This window comes from Arachis hypogaea, chromosome 16 (genome assembly GCF_003086295.3).
Source record: "Arachis hypogaea cultivar Tifrunner chromosome 16, arahy.Tifrunner.gnm2.J5K5, whole genome shotgun sequence".
NCBI classification, from domain to species: Eukaryota; Viridiplantae; Streptophyta; class Magnoliopsida; order Fabales; family Fabaceae; genus Arachis; species Arachis hypogaea.
The window spans coordinates 400,240-425,433 of NC_092051.1; the positions used below are offsets into that span (position 1 = coordinate 400,240).

The following is a 25,194-nucleotide window of genomic DNA, read 5'->3' on the forward strand; positions in this document are numbered from 1 at the left end:
CTTCAATCAAGTTCATAAGTGCCAGTTTAGCAAAAACTGCAGGCTAACATATATTAAAAACTACCATTCTTATTTTCATTCTCCTATTGTACTAGTAGCGTAGTAGTTTCTACTTGCCAGTATTAGTTGCAAACTTGTTTATTATAGTTTGAATCTTTCTCATTCATTTTGGTATATGCATAAAAAAGGGGTCACGAGCCAACTTGATATAGATCACTACTTTCTATGATTTGTTGTCAATCTTATCTCTATAATTTTAAATTACTTGTTACAGCTTCTTGAATTCGTCATTCTAATATCCAATTGTGGAGAAGCATAAACCAAAAAAGTTTCTAAGAACGAATTCAGTTCATTCATTATGATCAGTTTATAGCATGATGTAGATACAAGGAAAAACTTTACAAGAGGGAGCAAGGCTTATAGGGTGTTGATATACCTTTGCTAGTTCTCGGAGTAACATTGTATACAGAAAATAACTGCAACAAAATAATTCAAGTAATTTGATTCAACTTCAACGTACATTGTATGTTGGTCCATTGTTTGCGGAAGATCCATGGTGCTGGGTAGACTTTGCCAGGTTAGTCCTTGTTAGGAAAAAGTTGAAATAAAATTGCATTGTTTTATGTTAACTGATGCAATCTAATTGAATACTATCCTTGATTTCAAATATTTTTATTAATTACACTATAGTAATTATTTTTATGACTATACGATATTTATTAATATTATTTTTTGATTAAATACATATAATACATAATGATATAATAAAATTAAATTAATTAGTTAGTTATTAAAATAAAAAATAGTTGTTTAATGTAAAATAAAATTAAAAAATTTGTATTATAAAAAAATATTGAAAGTTTATCTAATTATTTAATAACAATCAAATTATAATTTGTTGATTATAATTTATTGAGACTTGATTGTTATTAAGATATTAGTGAATATATGTATTTTAAATTTTAGATTTAGATTTTTTATTATTTTTTATTTTTTATTTATGTGAGAACAATTTTATAAATTTAATTAGTAAATCATCGGTTGAACCAGTGAACTAGTAAAATTATATAATATATTAATTATATAATTTTACTTGTTTAGACTAGTTTTTTTGCTTTTTTCATGGAGTTGTTTAACAATAATTGAATCATATGCAACGATGCTTAAAATTTGGGTATGAAAATAACTAGACTTTGATTTGCAAGTTGTGCAAAGATAAAATAATGATTTTTTGAACAGAGAAGGCGAAAGCAATCCATCAGTAAAAATATTGTCAAATTAATATAAAAGTGAAATAACTTGTGTTTTAGTTTTACCATTAAACTTTACCATTCTCTTTAAAAAATTGATTTTTTTCCCTTAAAAGTTGAACTTTACCATTAGCTTATTATATCACTGATCCAAAGATAATCAAGTTGTTGAAATTGTTGATTTTCAAGATCAAAATGCCTATTTAGCCTCTATTTCTTTGACACTTCAATGGATTATCAATTTTCAGTTTTCTTAGAACAGCTTCTACTTGAGTAATTACTAGAAAGAAATAACACTCTTTTACACAAAATTTGATTCTTTATTATTGTCTGCAATCAAATCTGTGATAAAATATTTTGCTTTTGTGTCATGTATTGTATACAAGAAAAAGTACCGATCAATTATTTGATGCTGTCACCTTTAATTTGAAACGATCCATTCTTATTTAAACACAAGCAAGCAAGCAAACACAAGAAATCATTTTTAATATGAAAATAGAAATAATATTTTAGTTGAATATTGACATTTGAAGTATATTTTAGTATTGTGAAAATTATTCAACACGTCTCCTACGTGTTGACCAAAATGTTGCCACGTGTTTAACACGGACCACTTGATGCTGCTAATAAGTATTGACTAAATTTTTTAGCAAGGAAGAATGGAATTATTCATTATCACTTGATTCAATTGCATTAGATTCCACTCCATTTCATTCAATTAGTTTAGTTTTGAACAAGCAGTAAAAATGATTCAATCATTAACAAAAATATATCGAATTCATTTCTGGATTCAAATGAACCTCAAATAAACTAAGAAATGAATCGAAATTACTCAAAAAAAATAAAAAACTTGGTCAATAATCCATAAGCACACTTGCATCCTACCTTAAAGCGTTCCGTTCTACAGCTTCGTGGACAGTGCGGCTCACCAGTTGAGCCATCCCATTGTATCTGACTATGTGCCATATTTCTGCTCTTGACAAGTAGTGACAACTGACAACAATGATGTCTCTCCATCTTAAAGGGTATGTTTGGTAAATGTGTTGGGAAAGAAATAAGCACGTTTGAGTTTCTTGAAAGTTTTATTTTTATGTTTGGCAACTTTTATCCTTCTGAAGGCAGAATTGAACACAAGTTTATAAGAAGTTAAAATTTGTAGCTTCTGCGTTTCACGTTCATGGTAGCTGATTATCTTAAAAAATTAGGTGGAAAATTTATTTTTTTTTTACCAATTCTACCATTCATTTTCTTCTATAAGAAGGATACCAGTAACTCTTACCTTCACAATAGTTCTTTGTAGTTCTTCCTACTTTTTCATGGTTTTTAGTTTCAATTTTTTTTCATCAAAATGGTTCAATTTGTTTCGATCACTAGCAAAATGGATATTTTAATTTTTTTTATTATTTCTAGTACTCACTTTCATATTTTAATTTTTATATTTTTTAATTATATTTTGTATTATAGAATAAATATTTTTATATTATTTGTGTAGTGTTCTGATTTCTTATGTTATGTTTTTATATGAGTTTTTTTATCATTTACTGTACTATTTTTTATATGTATATTTTGTATGAAATCTTTTTTTATTTTTGTTTGGCTTTGTTCATATGATTTTTTATTTATTTTATTATATTTCTTTTATTTACATGACAAATGTTGTTGACTTTTTTTATAGTGCTCTTATTTTTAGATATTTTATTAATTTTTATGATATTTTTATTATTTTTTATTCATATAAATTCATTTTTTTTCTATCATTTACTGTATTATATTTTTGTTGTGTATGAAATTTATTTATTTTTTATTGTATTTTTTTCATATAATATATGTTGTTAGCTTTATGAAATTTTTAATTATAAATAACAATAGAGTCATAAATAATGAAAATTTATAGTTAAAATTAATACTAAATTAAAGAGTACTTTTTTTTTTACCAAAAATAGGAGACTTGAACCCGCAATCTCTTAATTGAATATGGGGAGACTATACCATTTGAGTTATTACTCATTGGCACACAAACTTACTTTTCATTAAAATTAATTTTACAAAATTATATTTATACAAGCTCCTGTTTGCAAACTGTAATCTAAACACACACAAAGAAACTATATGTCAAACTGAAGCTATATCTCACGGAATCTTTTTATTGTTCTGTACCGTATAATTATCCAAGTGAAAAATATAAGACACACCAAATAAATAATATTTAACTAAAATAAGTAAATATATCTCACCATTATATATTAAACTTGTATGTTAATAATAAAAAGGAGACAAACATGCTTTGATCCAAAAGTACAAATAAAAAGTCCACAAATATAAAAGAAAAAGATTAAGTTAGGATAATATCCAAACAGGAGGACAAAAAAAATTAACATCTGATAATACTCTTCTACAGCTATTATCTTCCAAATTAAATATGTCAATATCATGACGCCAAACATCATCATCTGGGTGTAATCCAACCATACTATCAGTAAAATAGATCTTATTTCCCTTGCAATTGCTTGCCAATATCTGAATTGAAGAATTGAGTCCAACTATTAATACGTAATTCCCTAAATTATATATTCTTGACCATACTTTTGCATTTTTATTCAATTTATAAATATCGAATTTGATAGTCTTGTAATACTGCCACCATTCTGTATGCTTCGTAAAACGAATATGTCTTACGACCATCAATAAACTTCCATCATCACAACCAATCAAATAGCGAGCTATATTGGATAATATTGGTGTCATGCTGATAAAGAGGTGTGCCTTCGTAAAGTCTTCTCACTGGCTCTAAGTTTTTCTAGATATGAAATTCATATAATTGGTGGTCAGAGTTCACTGCATATACCTTCTCTTGAAAAAATATGACATCCACAATCCTCCTATGACTTGTTGGAAACTTGATCCATCTCCTATCATTGGCCTTGTAAAAAGCCAATCTTCCATCTCCCCCATATATGACCACGGCCATAAAATCATTGTAACGATCATTGTTAGGTGCTGAATTCGTAATAACCTTATAAACATTGTATTTCTGCATTGAAATCGTGTCCATATCTAAAGTGCCATCCGTGAACTCAAGATTAATAGTACATTTGTCACCATGTATATCAATTACATTGGGAAGAGTTGAAATTGGAAGAAGATCAAAACTAACCTTTGTAAATGGATTTAACATTCGTATGGTACCTTCATATATTAATACCATTATTATCCATCCATGACAAGATCCACGAATAAGGTTGTTTTGCAGCTCTGGCATTGTGAGATGGTAAATCTCCTTCTCTTCAAGAATACGGGTCCGTCTCTGAGTTAATTTTGAGATGGTACCTACATGTATCTTAGGTTTTTTGGAAGATCTTTCAGCAGCAACAGTAGGAATAGGTAATAACAGCCATGGAACTTTGTTGCCATTGGGGATCAGTGAAAGATTGAAGTTCCATTGCTTGCAAACCAATCGAAGTTGAAGGTATTCATCGTATGAATGGAACTGCTTTGCAATTTGGTTCAATATATCTTGATGAATGCTTGCCCATTGATCATCTCCACCCATATCTGAATCTGATGTGATTTTTTTTAGTAGGGTTAATTGAGTGTGTTACTCTCCTTTATATAACCATGCAGGATCCCGCATTAACTGGCATTGAATAGCTTTTTGTTTTTAAATTAAATTCAAATTTTTAAGTTGAATATTATATAATCTTATAAAAATATTTTAATATTTTAAATTTTAAATTCAAATTTATAAGGACAAATCTATCTATCTATTTTATTAATTCTATTAATATATAATTCTATTAATCTATCTATCTATTAATATATTAAATTCAAATTTCTAAGTTCAATATTATATAAGAATTTTTTTCATTTATAAAATAAAAAAATAATTATTTTCTTCAAAACGAGTTTTCATTTTTATTTTCTTCAAAACAAGTTTTCATAACCGCACCCCGGCAAACTCCATATATAAATTATGGAGTTCGCCGCACCCCGACGAATTCTATGATGAGTTTGGCAGACTATATATACTTGTGGGACCATTTTGGTTTGCCTCTTTCTTCTTCCATTCTCTCAAAATTTTCTTTATTACTTTTTTCTGCCTTTTCGACATCCATAAAATTTAATGTGGACAACTATCTCAGTTCCAGGTTAGTAAATAATAGTCTGTTTTTTTTTATGTTAACTTGATTTACTGTTTACATATTAGATAAAGTTGTTAAGTATAGATCGTTTATTAGTTAGAATAATAAATTTATTGTTTACATGTTAGTTAGGTAGACGTACTTTTTAGTGTTGTTATGTTAGGAATATTATTTTATGTCACCGTTTTTTAATTCAGTGGCTATCTATCATCATATTAAAGAATATAGAAAAGTATATTATTAGATAATCTAGTTAGAGGTATAACATTGTGTCAATTACGTGAGAAATAAAATTTAAGGTTGAGTTAGTTATAAATTAATTACTTACATGACAACGTCAGTTAAGTAGAGTAAGTTTAAAATTAGTAAGTTTATAACCCATTTTTCATTTAGTTTATTTTTTAATAATCTAGTATGTGATTTTATTTTAGTAGATTGTGTTTCGATGGAGCAGCAGTTATTGGGTTATGAGCATAAGATGTATGGATTGGATCAGGCTGAGCATATCGCTGGGAGGCTTGATCAAGTGGTATGATTTTTTAACCCTTTTTTATTTTATTATATTGAAAAAAAGTGAACTTGCTATTGTATTTATTCAAGGTACCATTCTTTATTAATTTTTTTTTCCGTTTGGTAGGCGCCTCAGATCTTGCGCACCAGACGAAACTTGATGACACGGCTGTTGGAGCAGATTAGGCCATATATGAGACGAGTCGGGTTTGAGTACGTCGCATACATGGTGGAGTTTGAGCATGGCCTCGGCGTTGATAGAGAGGTGGAGGCTTGAGTCCCATACGTTTCATTTACTGTGCGGGGAGATGACCATCACCCTGCACGACGTGGCATATTAGTTAGGACTCAGGATTGATGGTGATCCTGTGAGTGGATGCATCGGTGGGTGGGAGCAGCACCACCAGGGACGGACCATTGAGAAGTTATGTGAGCAAATACCGGGTGTTGTTCCTAGCCCAGAGGACAGACAGTCACAGACGAAGTGGACTGTCAAGCTCACTTGGTTCCACAACACGGTTTGTGGAGAGCTAGTGCAGGATGCTATAGAGGAGCGGCTGATGAGGTATACGAGAGGATACATCATGCAGTTGATAGGCGGTATCCTCTTTCCAATCGCCATATATTCTAGCGATGACTCTCTGTTTTGCAAGCCAAACATTTCTGTACGACGCCTTGTAACCAAAGTGATTCTCCACACCTCCTTGTAGAACCATGATGCTGATTGTTGGATCGGCCTTGACCATCGTAAAAATGTGTTATGCAATGACTTTTGAATTCAACCTACGATGATCTTGCCCCATCGAAGTTTGCATACAAGTATGAGAACCAGTGTATCTCCTAACCTCCCACCTTTCTTGCTTTCGGCGATATGATATAACTATGCTTCAATTACAACCGGGTCCGAACTGGATACATCTTGCATTGTATCTCCAATGGTCACTCTCTACTATTTTGCACTCCACAGCCCTCCTGACGCTGTACTGCTTAACTGCCAACATGACTTCTTCCTTGCTCCCAAATTGTTATCCAACCTCAAACTCGTTGCTTGGGTCTTCTTCAGGACCTCCTTGGGTAAACGACCAATGCGAAGTCATTGCATCGAGATTCAACCTAGTGAAATGATCCGGCCGGTCATATCGTTGAAAAATGGCAGGCTGTGTCAGAGCAATCTGTGTGTCACCGTAGTAGTTCATCTCCTCTTCCTCGTCACCATCATCAGGGATTTCAGGTGGTTCTTCGTCAGCATCCTCTCCATCATCGTGGTTGACTTCATACTGCTCCATCATCGGATCTCTGATAGCAGAACCGTCATGACTTTCAAGACCGTCATCTATTAAGTCAACGTTACAAACTTCAACATTAGACCCCTCCTAACTACCCTCAGGTGGCATATTCAGATCCACCATCGTCCTTCTGATAGTTCATCTAACAATGCCACCTGTCGGACTATCATCGACAGTATCTGCAGATGATCCTCGGCCACCAAAGTCAACAAGAAACATGTATAACTCCAACAGATGAATATTGGTCCGTCTGTTGTGCCACGACCTTATAAGCCGTACGTCCTCGTCGTCGCACAACCGGTACCTAATTCAAAACAATAGAAATATCGCTTACAACGACGGTCTAATAAATATATTAGTAACAGAGACAAAGACAACACAACTATAATATATGTTCATGTATTATTATCCCTTACTTTTTTTTGTTCCGTTTGGAAGTGATTTAACTTTTTTTTTTTAAAAGGGGCTTAAAGCCCAAAGCAAAACAATAACTATCAGAAACCATTCTTGGCATTTCACCGAAAAAAAAAATGAAACCATTCTTGGCAACAAATCACCCCTAATCAATTGAATTAATCATCATCCCAAGATCGCATGGGGGCTGGTCTACAAATACAAAACAACGATGTAGTTGAGGTTTAGTTTAAGTGGCAAAATCTTATACTTTTTAAGGGTTTAAAATTTGACATAGATCAAGTAGTGAAACTTTTTAATGTTGAACGTGTGAATGTGTAGTATGAATGTGTTCGTGATGTAAATCAGGATATATCTCTAAACTTTCTCTCGCAAGTCAATCCACGCACCAGTTTCCTTCCTTATATACGTGTATTTGTGATTTTTTTTTTAGATCATTTTTACCCGTCTCTACCCAAATAGGAGAGAAAATTTTTCTTTGATTCATAGTTAATCTTTTTCGGCATTATTATTAAAGATTAATTATAAATCACAAATTTTGTTAAACACAACCAAGTAAGAGAAAAAACAAATTTTTATGATGTAAGAGGAAAAAAAATTTGATGAAGTAACTTCCGATCAAAATAAGTAAATAAAAAATTTTAGACTATCTCACTTTCTCAGGACATACACTCTGACCCACCATAGTTTTTCTTTTGAAAATTTTTATTTTTTTTATCAAATAATTAAAATAAAACAATAAAATTTATAAGTTGATAACCAATTAATTATAATAAATACTTGATAAAACTTATAAGTATTTAAATTTAGCTGAGATTAAGTAATAGATGAAAACCCGTAAATATTACGTCGGGATAAAAAAAAAACCTGTATTTACATCATGAAATAAAAGAGCCTGAAGCTTTGGCAGAGATTTATGTAAGAACTCAAAACCAAACTGCATTCTAGTGCTAATTTTAGCAAGGCGATTTCCCGAGAGGCTAAATTTTCTATGCCTATCCCAGTTTTTTTTACTTTACAGATTATAAGCATCCGCTGTATATTAAAAAACAAATTTGTCACTTTTATCGACTTAATTTACATGGTCAATGATTGGAATGTTATTTATGATGGTGGGGATGTTGGTACTGGACCTAGCTTAAGTGAATGCAAGCAACACAAGCAAGTTGGCACTGATTCTGTTTTGTGTAATGAAGGCTACTTAGGATCCGTTTGGATAGGTTTATAAGTGACTTTTTTCTAACTTTTAACTTATAAAAATATGTAGTATTAATGTCTGGTATAATTTTTAAAATAAAATTGCAACTTTCTAAAAAACTATTTTAGTGTTTAAGGAGAAGTTAAAAAAAATAACTTATCTCATAATAAAAATCTTTTTATCACTTTTCTCTTAAAATAAATACTTTTAGAACTAAAAAATCAAACACAAAATAACTTATTTATAAGCTACTTTTAATATAAATATTTATTGTTTAAATTATTTTTTCAAAAGTAACTTAATTAAGTTGTTTACACAAACTGGACCTTAGTCAGGCTGCTAAAGTGTTTGTTAGTATCACTCAGCACTTCTAACCACAAGGAAAGTTAGTTAGCAAGTATTATAAATAGTAAGTGGTAGTTGAAGTGTAATTTTAGATTCTCTCTTATTCCATATCTCTGCATCTGAAAAAGCATTTATAACTGTCAAGTGACCTATTAAACAGAATATATAACAAGTCTTGAAAATATTCTAGTCTTCTAAAATTGTGTTTAGTTTAACATGTTTCCGTCTTCCTATCATTTTCTAAAACCCAAAAAATAACTCAATTATGGGACCGTAATTAAGAGTTTCCTCATGCATATAATAAGTAGATACATTTTCAATCTATATGGCAGCTGGAGAAAAAGCATCCATATTAATAATGAAATCAAGAATGAAGGTGGATTGTCACACGGAAAGAGGCTGTATGTATTTTTGTAGAACAGAGGCGACGAGCTTTTTGTAAACAGATTGCGTCGGGTGAAAACTGTCCCAAAAAACATGATCCAAAACGTTGGGACAAGTTGGTTGCAACTGCGTGCATAAAAACGTAACTTCTATTTTGCCTGTGCCACAGCACCCTCTGTCTTCAACTTTATACCCTGAAAGTTCAAAATATATATTCATGTGATTGAAAACTTGATTGAATATTGTTCATGTGATTTGGATCTTACCATATTTTGGGTAGTTGACAATAACGTCAAGTAAAGGGTTGTAGACATCAATAAATACAAATCTGGAATCTGGCAGATTCCTGTTGAGGGAATCCAATGCATTTGGCAGTTTGGCGTTAAATAACTTGCATGCATCATTTATCTTATCCACACACTGTCTTGTTATTCCTCCAGCCACTGTTCTCTGAAACGGTACGCACCCAATTGGGGGAGTGCTGAATACTCCTATTCTCCTTGCCCCAAGTTCATATATTTCCTTTATAATTAAATCAAATCAAATTAAATTTGTGTTTATAACTATTTATGCATTAATTAATGGTGAAAACTCAGGTGAAGTTGACTTCACTTGAAGTTGATATCTGAGAGCCGTTAGATAAAAATTTAGTCAAATCAGTCAAATAATTTAATGGCTCTCAGGTATCAACTTCACGTGAAGTCGACTGCACATGAGTTTCCACCAATTAATTAAGATGATAAAAACTCATGTGAAGTCGACTTCACGTGAAGTTGATACCTGAGAGTCATTAGATGAAAATTGAGTCAAATCAGTCAAATCATTTAACGGCTCTCATTATCAACTTTACGTGAAGTTGATTGGATCTAAGTTTCCACCAATTAAGATATAGCATACCTTAAAGTAAGTAGAGGCTAAGCGGAGCAATAGATCAGTGTAAGCAGGGACATCATATTCCAACTGTCTAACATGTGACAAGAAGTATGTGTTGGAAATGTCATTACTGCCCATGACAACAAGATAAAGGCTGTTCTCTATTATGTACTCTGCTCTCTCTTCTCCAACCACCCCTCTTAACTTTCCTATGTAATCTTTGAACATTTCTATTTGAGAGTCAAAATGTATCGCTGACTTCTCATCATGCAATCAAAATAAGTTACAAAATCAACATCATAGCCATACATAGGACACAAAATATCAAATCAAATCATATGCGTACCGCAAGTTTTGACGTTAAGGGATCATAGCCGGCGCCACCGGATGCAAAGCAGACACCGGTGACAAGATCAGTGGGTTGTAGATTTGGATCCAAATATGCTGGTAGAAGCTCTTTTATGCCTAATTCTTCAACTGATCATTTATTATTTCGTTACTTTAAAGGAGGGTCATTATCATTATTAAACAAACAGTACGAGAATATTTATTAGAAAAAGTACAGTTAATCAACAAGATTTTTGAACAATGTGTAAACAATGTGAATTAATAAGGTCAAAAGAGTAAATTTAATTCGTAGCATTAAATTAGAGTGTAGTGTATTTTCATTTGATTGGTGGTTGTTCATATTATTCAAAATTTTCATTATTTACCTAGCACTCCCCTTATTCCATAGGGATTTTAACGGTCACTGTATGTATTATTTGATACAAAAAATTAAACAAGGATGCTCACGTATAATGAATAATAAAAACAAAAACTTGAAGGAGTTTAATATATACACTAACTCATAAACTACTAGTAAGAGAAGGGAGAATCTGACAATGTTGATGATTATATATGCACAAGGGTACTAAGAGCTGAGACAACAGCATGCTTAATAGAATTCAATAATAACAAACTCTAACTGACTCAACAGATGAGAATTATACTCTCTACAATCTTTCATACTTTTTTTTATAACATGGTGCAGCTAATGTTTTATTATATTATTTTTTGTAGCATTTATTATCCTTCATAGCTAGTCACGACTAAGTGTACATATGTTACAGCAGGTTGGCAGATGCAAAATATATATAAAGAGAAAGCAATTAATTTTATACCTACAAAATCTGATGGAACCTTTCCATTGCTAAACCTTCCGGTAGGCATTCCTCCACCTTCAAGATCTTCTCCATATGGTGGGAAATTGCACCTTGCTTCCGTTTTCAAGTTGTTGTTGTTGTTTCCAGTATCCATTATGGAATCTCCGAACACAAACACTGCAGGAATAGTAACATTTGGTGGCAATCTCACAAGACCCAATGTTCTTAAGGGAATAATAACTAAAAGAAGCAATAAGTGACAAACTGAACAAGGTGGTGAAGGAAACAGGTTGTTCTTATTTATAGAAAGAACCATTCTGTAAGTTATTACTGTTTTGTACTATACTTACTAATAAGTTGCAGTAACTGTATGTAGCTGCAATATTTTTGTACTTAACGTTGGAAATTAATCTACCTGTGTATATAGCTAGCAGCAGCAGCAATTGCCATTGCCATTTATATTAGTGTTGCAGAATGCAAGCTAGTTGGTGTATTTATTGCATCTAACCACTGATTCAAACAAACCGAGTTATTAGGTGGTTCCTTCTGACATTACAGTAATTGCAAAGCTAGCTTTCCCTCATCTCATCCCTCCTCAAACCACAGTTATCTTATACACTAACATCATCAACATTTTTTTATTATGTCACAATATCATCATGCACACAATCAATAATCTTTTCTATATCTACAAATAAAGAAATATTTTAAAATGTTCATAATATGTTATATTGTTTCATGATTTAATTTCTGTCTTGTATTTACTTATATCATTTAGCAATTCATGCTCATGCACAACTATGCAGTACGTATGTTTAGACCTTTCTACTATGGTTGACTTCGTATTTAAAAAAAAAAAAAGAATTTTAAGGAACCATCAAAATTTATTGCTTTTGGCATCAACTAGAATGTTTAAAAGTACAAGGTAAAGTATGTTATTAGATTACTAGATTAAAAAAATTAAGTTAATAACTAAGTAATATGCAAAAATAATAAATTCTAATGGTTTCTATTATTTTTCTTTAAAGAAAATTTTACTGCACATATTTAATATGTTCCACAAACTTATAAAAATTTATTGACCTTTTTTTTTAAGACTAAGAGCTTAGAAAAGAGTAAAGTAAGAGTAAAGAAAATTAGCAGCATTTATCAGGTATGGCTCACGAGTTCACGTACTAAATTGCTGGCTTCTTTCACTATTTCTGGTGCCGGGCTTATTACCTTCTCAAAAACACACTGATTCCTCGCTTTCCAAGTGCTGTAGCACAGTGCCGCTATGAGGAGGGTCTTTTATCTACCGTCGAATTGAGCCGCTGCCCAGGATAAGACTCGTTGCCACCAATTGAAAAATGTCTCTTCTTCTCTCATCTATAGGTCAGGGTTATTAAGCTTAGGCTCCATATTATTGAAGACAGGGGGCATTGGAACAAAGCATGAGAAATTGATTCAGCTTTCAACATGCATCTTGGACAAGTGGCAGGAGTGGATGCGAACCAGCTGTGAACTTGTTGCAACATCGGAAGCTTTTCATGAAGACTTTTCCATAAAAAAACCTTAATTTTATGAGGTAATTTCAATTCCCAAATGCTATTCTAGACTCTGTTGTTCTGGGCCTCAATGAAGTAGGAGAATGAAAGAATCCATAAACAATTTTGTATCCTGACACAACTTTATATATACCAGATTTTGTCCAGTACCAATTAACTTCATCCTCCTCCTCTGTTGGTTTGATTGAAAAATTTTTATTGCATATATCAACTGAAAAAATTGACTCAATCAGATTTCTATTCCAACTTCTATCAGGATTTAGTAACGCACTAACGTAATACACTTGCAGATTTGGCGGGATTGTGAGTGCATTTTGAGGGACATTAAGGGGCACTGGTGGTGGGAGCCAGGGGTCATGGAAGATGTGAACATTAGTACCAGAGCCTATTTTCCAGAACAAGCATTTCTCGATCACCTTGCGCCCTTCAAGAACACTTCTCCAGCCCCACGACGGTACGCTTCCTATCTCTGCATGTAGGAAATCTTTATATCTGAAATATTTAGTTTTGAGCATTCTTGATAGAGTAGAATTAGAGTATTTCATTAGACGCCAACATTGCTTGCCCAATAACGCCAAATTTTGCGCCCTTAGGTCCTTGATCCCCAGCCCTCCATCTTTCTTCGATCTCGTCATTGTGTCCCATTTAATCCAAACTATTCTTCGTTCTGCGCATTTTTGACCTCACCAAAATTGCGAGAGCATACTATGAATCTCAGTCAACAGCGTGTTCGGGAGCTTGAAACAAGAGAGTGTATAAATAGGAATCGCCTCCCTCACCGCTTTCAATAGCGTGTGCTTGCCACCTGATGACAATAGACTTCTTTTCCAACCCATAATCCTCTTCTGAACTTTATCTTTGATAGCTTCAAAGGTTACTTGCTTTGATTTTTGAACTATAGAGGGCAGTCCCAGGTATTTGTCTTGTATTTCGATATGTTCAATATTTAGTGTCTGAGCAACTGCTAATCTTGTGTTCTGAGGTGTACTGAAAAAGATAGCTGACTTATTCAAATTGATTTTTTGCCCACTAAAACCCTCATAGATCTCTAACGATTCTAAAAATTTATTGACCTTACTTACGATACAAACCCTTTCTTTAATGTAAAGCTATTCTCGCTCATATGGTTCAAAATTGTTCAATTTTGCTTTGATTACTAGTTAAGTTTCGAATTCTTCGGGCCCTGCCATTATTGTGTGGCTCAAGAAATAGTGGCATATAGCCGACACTATAGAGCATGATTTTAAATTGTGGTAGCAATATTGTTGTAGTAGCTAGCTTAGTGCTCAATAATACATGGACATTTTGGTGAAAATAATTGGGAATGTTCGTTATATTATTCATATTTGTAATTTTGCTATTGCAGGTACACTATAACAATAATATATTTGAAATCATGCTGCTATAGTCTGAGTATGGGCATTAAAGTGAATATATATAATTTTATTAGGAAATCTGAAACAGACAATTTTTTTTAATTGTTTGGTAATTTCGGCAATTTCATTATCTTAATATCTATATATATAAAGGTGCCAACTATTCGCCAAAAAATAAAAAGAAAAGTAAGAAAAGGAAAAGGTGTGAATTGATTCATGTGATATTTGGCTACTTGGAAGTAGAATGATATATATATATATATATATCACCACCGCCTTTGATCCATCTTCAGGTGTGTGTGAATCACTATCATTGAAATGTAAATAAGTTTTTCTATTTTCTTATTAATAAACAACTGGTTTTTCCCTACCCCATGCATATAGATCCATTATGCATTAAAATTGACGAAACTATGTCGTTTAGAGGATAGATTATTACCATTAAATTGATTGATTGTAATAGGGTCGTATGAGTATCTTTGTAAAAACAGAAATTAACTATAAATTAAATATCCAGAGACATAGAGTTAGAAGAATTATACAATTGGAGGAGGTGTGTATTGTTTAAACTTTAAAGTATAAAATTTTATTATAAGATAAAATGATGAATAGTATTAGTGTTGTGTCACACTCAACTCAAAATAGTATTGCGTGCTACTTGTCCCAACTAAACTGCTAAAAATCATATGCCCAACACAGATGAATACTGAAAAATAAATGCACATGTCATTCTTCTTAATTTATAATCATATACGTAGTCAATGGCGGAATTTAGTTCAAACAAGGAGAGCTATGCCCCCCAAATTTTTTATAAAAAATTTAGTAGTATTTTTTTAAAAAATAAAAAATAGTTTAATTGACTTAAATATTTTATTATGACTTAAAGTATCTAATAAGTTTAATAAATAACATTCTCTATCTTTAAGTTCAAATATAAAAAATTAGATATTTTTTATTTATTTAATTTAATATTATTTTATATTTCACTATTTATTTAACTTAATTTTTTATATGATAAAAATAATAGAATATTCAATAAGTATTAATACTATTGTATTTGTATAAATTGATAAAAAAAATTCAATAAATATTATAAATTTTAATATTTGTCCTTCTAACTTCTTCTTTACATATTTTACAGGATATATATTCAAATTTTTATATAAAATAATAATAAAAAATCAAAGAATTGATACATTTTTTAAGAGGAATGCTAATATTTAAGAAGGAGAACATATAACTTTTACAATATCAACATCTGTAGATAATTCTTCTACTTTAATATATCACGAGGAAAGTGAGATATAACCTTCAAAAGTTCAAAAAGTTACATCTAATGACTTTAACCTTAACTTTTTAAAACGAGATCTTGAAAAATGACTTTAAAATTGGCAATATCACTAAAACCAGAGAGATGAGATTAGACAAACTTATCTTAAATGGGGTTTATATAAAAAACATTTTAACAATTATTTTCTATCTGATCCCAAATTTTTATTTCAAGTTCCACCACTGCACGTAGTGATAGCCACTTTAATTTGGACAGCAATATTAGTTGATCAAGTGAACTAATTTAATTATATGTAATCAGGCCTTAATAAACCTTTTCTCTAATTACATGACAAGTGATCCGTATGTATATTTGGAACATTATCGTTCATGAAAATGCGGAATTAGAAGCTTCTTATCATTAGTACTATTATTTTCTAATAAACCGTATTTGAGTTAGAATGGGTCAAAGTATACGATTCAATGATTAGAAGAAGAGAAAGTATATAAAAACAGAGGACCGTAAACCAATTACCGGAAATGGTTGGGACTAAAAAGGAAACATATAAAAGCAACTGCAAGTAACTAATCATATCCGTTAATTTAATTAATCACGTGCTCAATTGGTTGATTGTAGTGTAGTGTTACTTATAACTAACTGTACTATCCATATATATAATTAGGATGCTGTCGTGATGGACGATGATAATAATACAGAACCTTTCTTAAAAGAACAATGTTAGGGGCCAGCAATATTTGTGATTGGTAGCCATCAACTAGCCATCAATGATGATTTGATGGTGTGAGATTGGTGTGAGATTTCATCCAATGGCTCACCTTTCTCTGCTGGTTACATGCTGGCCAAAATGCAATAAAATTGCTGACCCCTAAACTTTTCCTTCTTAAAAGCTATATATTCTTCTCCATCAGTCATTGTTCAATCCTTCAATTTTGTTAGAAACCAAACAAACTTGCCAATTTTATTTTTGCATCCGCCACATGGATATCTGTTGCGTCAAGTTTCCTTAGCACGTTTCGCAATCTTCAACCTTTTGCAATTTCGTTTTTTCTTTTTAAATCTTTTTAATATATAATTATGATCTATCTACTCCATTTTGTGGAGGACACTGAAATTATTTTGCATTATCTGCAATTTTGGTAATTTCACTATTTGAGTATGACACATCTGTCGGGACTAATAAATATAGCAGTTAGGAACACAACTAAACTAGCTAGTACACTAACAGATAATTTATTTGTCATCATTATTATATAGGTGAATGTTATGGTGACTAAAATGTGGTGTCTATTTATTAAAAAGAGTTAAAAATTAATATTTAATTTAAAAGATATAAAAATAAATAATTTTTAAAAATTTAAAACTTACTACAAAAAAAAAGTTAGACAAAATTTAGACACCAAATCATAGTCACCATAGAATTGGCCTATTATAAATCTACAACACTTTTATAAATAATATCACATCAATTATTTATTGCGCCACTCTCATAAGTCAAAATCATTCAATTACAAATTTATATAAAACAATTGAAACTCACTTACAATTAAAAGTTGTTAGATAATATTACATACTAAAACAGTTTTGCATTTAAATTAATAAAATTAGTTCAATTTCTCGTTTAAAAAGGTGAAAAAACAGAAAAATTAAAAGCGGTAATTACATAAAGAACGATGAACACATACAACAGAGTTAATTATAATGTATTTTGATATAGGTATAAATGAAACAGAAGATACATGGGTGATGCACCTTTGGTGCGTGGGTTTATTGGGAATAATGAAAAAAAGAATTAATAATGTCACAAGAATTTGGGGAGATATTTAGAAACAATTGGAGAAATGAGGCTTTTGTAAACGATCTCGGTAGGGTGAAAGCTATCCCAAAAGACATACTCCAAATCATTGGGACACGTTGGAACAAATCGATTGCATAATTCCACTACCTCTATTATCCCTGTTCCACAGCAACCTTTGTTTGCCACTTTATAACCTGCCATAATCCATGCATGCATCATTGTTAATTAAACAATATAATAATAATGGAACTATATGGTAGCGTTTGACATAGAAACCAGAGACGGAAAGACTGAAACTCAGAGATAGAGATTGAAATAAATCTCAGTATCCTGTTTGGTACAAAGTAAAAGACAAAAATTGAAACAATAATGAAATTCTAATTTAATTTGTACAAAGGATAAAATTAGAATTAATTAATTGAAATGAAGGTATTTTAGGTATAAAATGTTATTAAAGTTTCAGTCTCCATCTCTAAAAATTTTAGTCTCCTGTGTCCTCACTTTTTGGAGGTACTGAAATACTAAAATTTTGGAGACAGAAACAGAAATTTTAATATCAGTCTCTGAACCAACAAACATGATATTGAGTCTCAGTCTCCCAATCTTTGTCTCAGTACCTCAAAACAAACGCTAGCTATATGTATATATACATACCATATTTTTGGTAGTTTAGAATGATATCGAGAAGAGGGGTGTAAACATCAATGTAAACAGTCCTGGCATCTGGTAATTGTTGATTAAAGGAATCAATCTTGTTTGAGAGTTTGGAATTAAAGAACTTTGCAGCATCATTTATTTGTTCTGCACAATTTCTTTCTATTCCACCAGCTGCCGTCCTCTGAAATGGTATACATCCAAGGGGTGGAATACCGAATACCGCAATTCTCCTTGCACCAAGTTGGTATAATTCTTTCAAGAAATTAGAAGCTGATTTGAGGAGAATGTCAGTGTAAGTAGGAATGTCATATTGTAACTGCCTAACGCGAGTCAAGAAGTAGGTGTTGGAGATGTCATTGCTTCCAAAAACCACAATATAGAAACTGTTGTTTAGGATGAAATTGCTTCTCTCCTCTCCAACCTCTCCTTTCAACTTCCCTATGCATTCTTTGAACAAATCTACTTGTCCCGATAAAGATATAGCAGCCTGCTTATTCATTATTCAATTCATTCCATTACTTAATGCACAAATCAACAAAAGTATAATAAAAACAATGTTTCATACCGCTGATAGTGAAGTGAGAGGGTCATATCCAGCACCACCAGATGCAAAATTCACCCCAGTAAGCAAATCACTAGATTGGAGATTTGGATCCAAGTATGCTGGTAGATACTCTTTAATACCTAAATCTTCAACTGGTACATGCAGAAAATACCATTACCGACTAAAATATCACATGTAAATTAATTTGCTTTTTAAAAGATACTAATGCAATTAAGTTCTTTTGTTAAATTTTTTATGCTAATATATTATTATTATTTAATATGATAATATTAGAGAAACCAAAAAAAAAACTCCAACTTGTCTTATTTAATATTTATTAATTCTAGCAATATCTGTTTTTGACAATTCAAACATTTTCGGATTTAATATATGACAAATTTTATTTTACAATTAAGGGCAATATTTCAATATGAAAAAATTAACAAAAAAAATTAGAGAAAGTCTAAAGAGCTAGCACTTTTATTAAAATTTGGCCAATACTTAGTTAGCAAAAAATTTTTTTTTTTACTATTAGATGAAATCTCACACTATTAAAAATACTATTAATGGCTACAAATTACAAAATCTGCTAACCCCTTAACACTACTCGAAAAATTAATCTATTAATTTGACTTATCTTACTTTTTAGAAATTAAACGAGACATTAACTTTTTAGAGAAATAAGTAAACTCACATATGATCTTAAGGATTAACTCAACTAAGAAAATAACAAGATACGATAATTAAATTTATCATTAGTTTAGTTCTAGGTGATCAACCGAAATTAAGCCCCATATTGTTAAGAAATGCATGGTTATGATGATAAATCTTTTTAAGAGTTTCGATAATCTTCTTTCAAATAATTATTCTAAAATACTTGTATACAATTATTTTGTAATGATTTTAATATTTATTAAAAACATTTAACTTTTACATTAGCTGCATATTTACCGACAATGTATTAAAAATTTAAAGGAGGTACTTTAATAAAAATACTAAAAATACTTTTTTTTAAAGACATTCACATATGTCATGTTATTATTGGACATTTTTATTAAATTGGCTAATAATTTATTTTTTAATAAACTAGAACAAAATCGATTTATTATGACAATAATAATAAATCCAATTGTCTGCATTATAATTATTAGACTTGATTTAATTCGATCGAATTATATCATCTAAATCGAATATCTTTAAATTTTTTTATAAAAAGACAATTATATCTCTAACTTTTTATTTTTCGGACATTTAAATCCCTAAAAATTAAAAAATATAATTAAATCCTTAAAAAAATTTGAGTTTATTGTTATTGTTATAAAAAATCGGTTATATTTTAATTTGTTAAGAAATTAAAAAATAATCAATTCATTAATACGTCCAATAATAATGCGACACATAAATGTCCTTATAAAAAGATTTTTACGCGTATTTATAGGAGCATCTCTTAAAAGTAAAAAAAAACAGATTATCCCTTTCACGCTTATGTCACGACGAGATAGTAAAATCCGATCTAATTTATCTTAATCAATTAGTTAACATGTTAGTTAACCGTATTCTGAAACGAAAAAAAATTATTGGCTTATCAAATTATTTATCGAACTATAAAAAAGATTTAACAAAAGATAGAAACAAATCCACTATCTATTTTACGTGAAGCCTAAATTTAAAATCATGTAAAATATGCGCATGAGACCGTTACATGGCACGGCACTTTTTGGCTAGGCAAAGGTAGTATCCTTTCAAATTGAATACGGAATATAAATAATGTATTGTAAGAAACTGTATAAATTCATGTGATGCCAGTTGAAAATCGTTAAATTATTTAACTTATTAAATTATTATCTAACGACTCTCAACTATTAATTTACATGAAATTAATTGTATTTACCAACTATATATATATAAAACTAAAAATGTTATTTATACATCAAAATCAGCCACCAATATATTTATGTATAAATATATACGTGGTTTAATTTATTTTCGATGTGTATTTATATTCTAATATGTAATTTATATTTGTGACTGAACTTTAGTAGTTGATTTTAGTATACATATAACATTAACAAAAGAAAACGTACGGAAGAAAGAGAAGATGTGTACCAATAAGGTCTGCTGGAACCTTGCCATTGCTGAAGCGGCCAGTCGGTATGCTTCCCTTGAAATCTTTGCCATACGGCGGGTAGTTGCATTTTGCCGGCGTTAGCTTGTTACCGTTGTTGTTTCCTGTGTCCACGATCGAATCTCCAAACACATACACTGCCGGAACCGTTACATTCGGTGGCAGTTTCACCAATCCTTTTGTTTTGCATAACACACCTAACAATATTATGCAACGGAGGAACAAACAACCACCACATAACCACACCTTCATAGTAGAAACAACCATATCTATATAATTGTTTCGATACTCATGAGCAACAAACTTATTTATTTGTTATAGTTTGGACCAGTAGGGATCCAGCTATATATATACGTGTGTATCATGTTGCATAGAACGTTTCAGCGCTCATTATTATTATTGATACAGGCAGACTGAGCATTATTAATTATTGCATCTAACTATGCGGGTTGTGTCAAGCATAATAATAATGCATATATATGCTTGACTTCCAAATTCAAATACGTACCACAAACTACACTCTGTACATGAAAAGGGGAAATTAAACATAATACACATATATTTGAGAACAAACATGCATGCGGTGAAAAGAAAACAAATTTCACTAAAAAGGGAATAAGAACATTAATTATTTTGCATTTATTGGGAATCAAATTTATCATTTCTAGAATGGTGACCTAGAATTGTATATTATCTTGCTATCCTACTTGAGATGATACAGTTGCGTTGATTTATCCAAAACAAATAAATTAATCAATAAAATCTGTTCAAATAAACACATAATTAATGAGATATATCAAAGAGAAAACAATGTTATTGTTTGTATCCATTGAATTCGGATTAGCTGGACCTAGTAGAGTTAGTTGTAAGTTGTGAGTACCATCAAATTAAAGCTTTGGTTTTCAAATGAGGGTTAGGCCCCATATATTAATTAAATTAAGTATATGCTATCTAGCTACTGTTCCTAAAGGTTTTACAAAGTAACTTACTACTAAAGAAATGTATAATAAAAGTATATCCACTACAAAGAAATTTGCTAATAATTTACAAGCTTCCCACAAATTTTTCCTAAAGTTCCTTCAAAATCAAAGATATGATCATCAAACTGAAAAGATATCTCAATTAGTACTCATTCTATTCAATGCATCTGCTTAAAAGTTACCACTTTAACCACGCTTAAACATTAAAACTGAAAAGATATGATCATCAAACTAACACTAAGATATATCGTAGCGCCATCGTATTAATTAGACCTGCAAAAAGCTGGTAATACAGTGTATGAAGCAATAATGTGAGGAAGATAATGGATAGCAACTCCCATCAGAGTATAAGCATAGACAAGTACTTACATCATGAGCCATAGCGTATTTTAGATAATTCTTTTAAAGATAAAGCAAAAGATAACGCGTCTAAACTCTAAAGAATAAGTGCAGTACAGATTTAGACGTAATTTAACTGTGTATCAGTATCAGCAGCCAGTAGAATATGAAAATAGAAAAATAAAGTTTTCAGCTCTTAACCACTAATAATATTAGTCTTTTTTTTTTTTTTCATTTGAAGAGTTTATTTTAAACTCCAAGTGAAATTTGGTTCGAGCCAAATTCCTCCACCATAAAAAAAAAAAAAAAAAAAACCCACAGTACTTAAAAGTAAAAATCTCGCAATTCTCAATATTATTTTAATTTAGGTGATTGCTCTCATACCCCAAAATTTGTGAGAGAATTTATATCCTGGATATGTGAATTAATATAAGAGTAAAGTATCGTTTTTGTCCCAACATTTGGGGGAAATTCTATTTGTATCTCTAACGTTTAAATCGTCCTATTTGTATCCTTAACGTTTATAAAAGTGATTCAATGTTATCCTACTATCAATTATACTAACAAATCATATGATATTTTTCAATTATTCTCACTTGGATGTATTCATTCTCAATTAGTAGGTCTCACTTGGATGTGGTCGATTTTAATATTATACCCACTATTTGTGTTTAGATTCAATTATGTCCTTAGAAAAGTGAATTATGTAAATATTATAGGAATTAGTTTTAACATTTGATGAGCTATTTTTCGGAGTAGATCATCGATTCTATCCCAAACATTTATATTCTAACTTCAAGAAAAGGTTTTTAAAACTCAAACTAAAGCATTCATGGTGTGTAATTGACGGCAGGATAACATTGACGATTTAAACGTTAGAGACACAAATAGGATTTACCCCAAACGTTGGGGACAAAAACGATACTTTACTCATTAATATAATATAGGCACATGATATTATTAATTCCAATTAGTTAATAATTAAATAATTTTAAAAAATTAAAATTTAATATATTTTAGAAGTATATTAAATATTATTTATGTACAAATATTAATACATATATATTATTAACCATACATGATTAATCATGATTAAATATTATATTATATTTTATTAAAATCAAGGAGCCTGTTTAGAAAGTTTTAAATGTTATTTTTTTGAGCTTTTGATTTATGAAAAATAGTAGTATTAATGTCTGGTGTAATTTTTAAAAGGGGAGTGCTAGATAAACAATGACTATCTTGAACAATATGAACAACTACCAATCAAATAAAAATATACTACACCCTAGTTTAATGCTACTAATTAAATTTACTCTTTTAACCCTATTAATTCACATTGTTTAAAAATATTGTTGGTTACCTATACTTTTCCTTTTTAAAATTAAATTGTAGCTTTCTAAGAAGAAGCTATTTAAGTGCGTATGGATAAGTTAAAAAAATGACTTCTCTCATAATAAAAAGTTTTTTTTTTAATCACATTTCTTTTAAAATAAGCACTTTTAGAACTAAAAAACTAAATACAAAATAATTTATTTATAAAATACTTTTAATATAAACATTTATTGTTTAAGCTATTTTTTCAAAATAAGCTTAATTAAACTGTTTACCCAAACTAGACCTTAATACAAAATAAAATAGACTGCTGCCATTGATGGCAGACGTAGTGGCTACGGCGAAACGCGACAGCGGTGCGAACAGGAGTCACGGGCGGACGTGACAGACAGTGATAGAGATGCGACGACTCTGATGGATCGGAGGAGGCGGACACATAGGGGTCATGGAGGCTCAGGATGTGAGAAATGGTGGCGAGACGTGGCGACACTGGTGGAGGAAGCAGACCCAGGGGTGAAATCAGAGTCACTGAGGCCAAAGACGCAATAGACGGTGATGGAGATAGACGAAAGAGTAAAAAATAGAAGGGATGTAACGGTGTTGGTGAGCGATGGTGAACGACAGTAGTGAAAGAGCTCGACAAAAATTCAGATTTAAAGATAAAATTTTTTTGAGTAGAGAATCTTTAGTGTTTAGACTTTAGAGTCAAGGGAGGGTGAGAAAAAGAAGAAATATTTTTTTATTTTATATTAATTTTAATAAAATATAATATTTAATTATGATTAATCATGTATAGTTAATGGTATATATGTATTGGTATTTGTACACAGATAATATTAATATATTTTTAAAATATATTAAATTTTAATTTTTAAAATTATTTAATTATTAACTGACTAAAATTAATGATAACACATGTCTTTATTATATTGGTCTATATATATAGAATATAAATTCTCTCACACATCTTAAGGTATGAAAACAGTCACATTTAATTGAATGATCTAATTCAATTCAAAAAGTGAAAAATATTTCACATTTATAAATACTCTAAAACTTATATCTTAAAAGATGTACCACTTACTATAAATATTTCGAATCAACCAAGCAATAAATCATTTAATATAAAACGAATAATAAAATAAAAAATATTATTTTAGAGTATCTCTTGAAAAAGAGTAAATATCTTTTCCGATCTCTAACCATTTGCCCGATAAATTTTTCACCCCCTAAAAAATATAAAAACTAAAACCGATCTCTATCTACTTTGATATATGGTTCTAGTCCCTGGTTAGGGACCGGAAAGGACATTTACTCAAAGTAGATAGAAACTGGAACGTACATATATCAAAGTAAATAGGGACCGATTTGGATTTTTAGATTTCTTAGAAGGTGGAAAGTCCATCAGGTAAATGATTAGGAACCGAAAAAGACATTTACTCTTTGAAAAATTATATAAAAAAGTTGTAAAGTAACATAATGCTTGAAGTGTTACATATTATAAAGCATATTAAAAGCACTACACAGTTCACCGAATTTAAATGACGTTGACAATCTTGGAGCAAAAGCATTAAATTAATGGGAAAAGAACTCGTTTTCAAGGGGTCTTATCGTGAAGATAGTGATATTAGAATAATTACGTAATGAAATTCATACAATTC

At 30.6% G+C, this 25,194-nt stretch overlaps 3 protein-coding genes across 3 annotated transcripts; all 3 read right to left on the reverse strand.

Moving 5' to 3' along the window:
- Positions 1–4,047: 4,047 nt before the first annotated feature.
- On the reverse strand, positions 4,048–4,800 carry LOC112754439 (uncharacterized). The gene has a single exon (XM_025802088.1). It carries the CDS (start codon positions 4,798–4,800, stop codon positions 4,048–4,050), a length of 753 nt encoding a protein of 250 aa, XP_025657873.1.
- Positions 4,801–9,218: 4,418 nt separating this feature from the next.
- LOC112759057 (GDSL esterase/lipase EXL3) lies at positions 9,219–11,989 on the reverse strand. Its single transcript, XM_025807881.3, has 5 exons — positions 11,563–11,989; positions 10,746–10,876; positions 10,424–10,657; positions 9,793–10,048; positions 9,219–9,720 (listed from the first exon to the last, which is right to left on the reverse strand). Exons 1-5 carry the CDS (start codon positions 11,858–11,860, stop codon positions 9,527–9,529), a joined length of 1,113 nt encoding a protein of 370 aa, XP_025663666.3. The 5' UTR covers positions 11,861–11,989; the 3' UTR covers positions 9,219–9,526.
- Positions 11,990–17,444: 5,455 nt separating this feature from the next.
- Positions 17,445–22,512, reverse strand: LOC140173190 (GDSL esterase/lipase EXL3-like). The gene is made up of 4 exons (XM_072219620.1): positions 20,861–22,512; positions 18,776–18,906; positions 18,208–18,697; positions 17,445–17,747 (listed from the first exon to the last, which is right to left on the reverse strand). The coding sequence occupies exons 1-4, from the start codon at positions 21,144–21,146 to the stop codon at positions 17,557–17,559; spliced, it is 1,098 nt and encodes a 365-aa protein (XP_072075721.1). The 5' UTR covers positions 21,147–22,512; the 3' UTR covers positions 17,445–17,556.
- Positions 22,513–25,194: the final 2,682 nt, after the last annotated feature.

Coding starts and splice junctions, on each gene's coding strand:
- LOC112754439 (XM_025802088.1), bottom strand. CDS start 4,800: ATGGGTGGAGATGATCAATGGGCAAGCATTCATCAAGATATATTGAAC.
- LOC112759057 (XM_025807881.3), bottom strand. CDS start 11,860: ATGGTTCTTTCTATAAATAAGAACAACCTGTTTCCTTCACCACCTTGT. Junction 10,658..10,745: donor CCTTAACGTCAAAACTTGCG/GTACGCATATGA, acceptor CATGATGAGAAG/TCAGCGATACATTTTGACTC. Junction 10,049..10,423: donor TAGCCTCTACTTACTTTAAG/GTATGCTATATC, acceptor TTAATTATAAAG/GAAATATATGAACTTGGGGC.
- LOC140173190 (XM_072219620.1), bottom strand. CDS start 21,146: ATGGTTGTTTCTACTATGAAGGTGTGGTTATGTGGTGGTTGTTTGTTC. Junction 18,907..20,860: donor GGTTCCAGCAGACCTTATTG/GTACACATCTTC, acceptor TGCATGTACCAG/TTGAAGATTTAGGTATTAAA. Junction 18,698..18,775: donor CTCTCACTTCACTATCAGCG/GTATGAAACATT, acceptor ATGAATAAGCAG/GCTGCTATATCTTTATCGGG.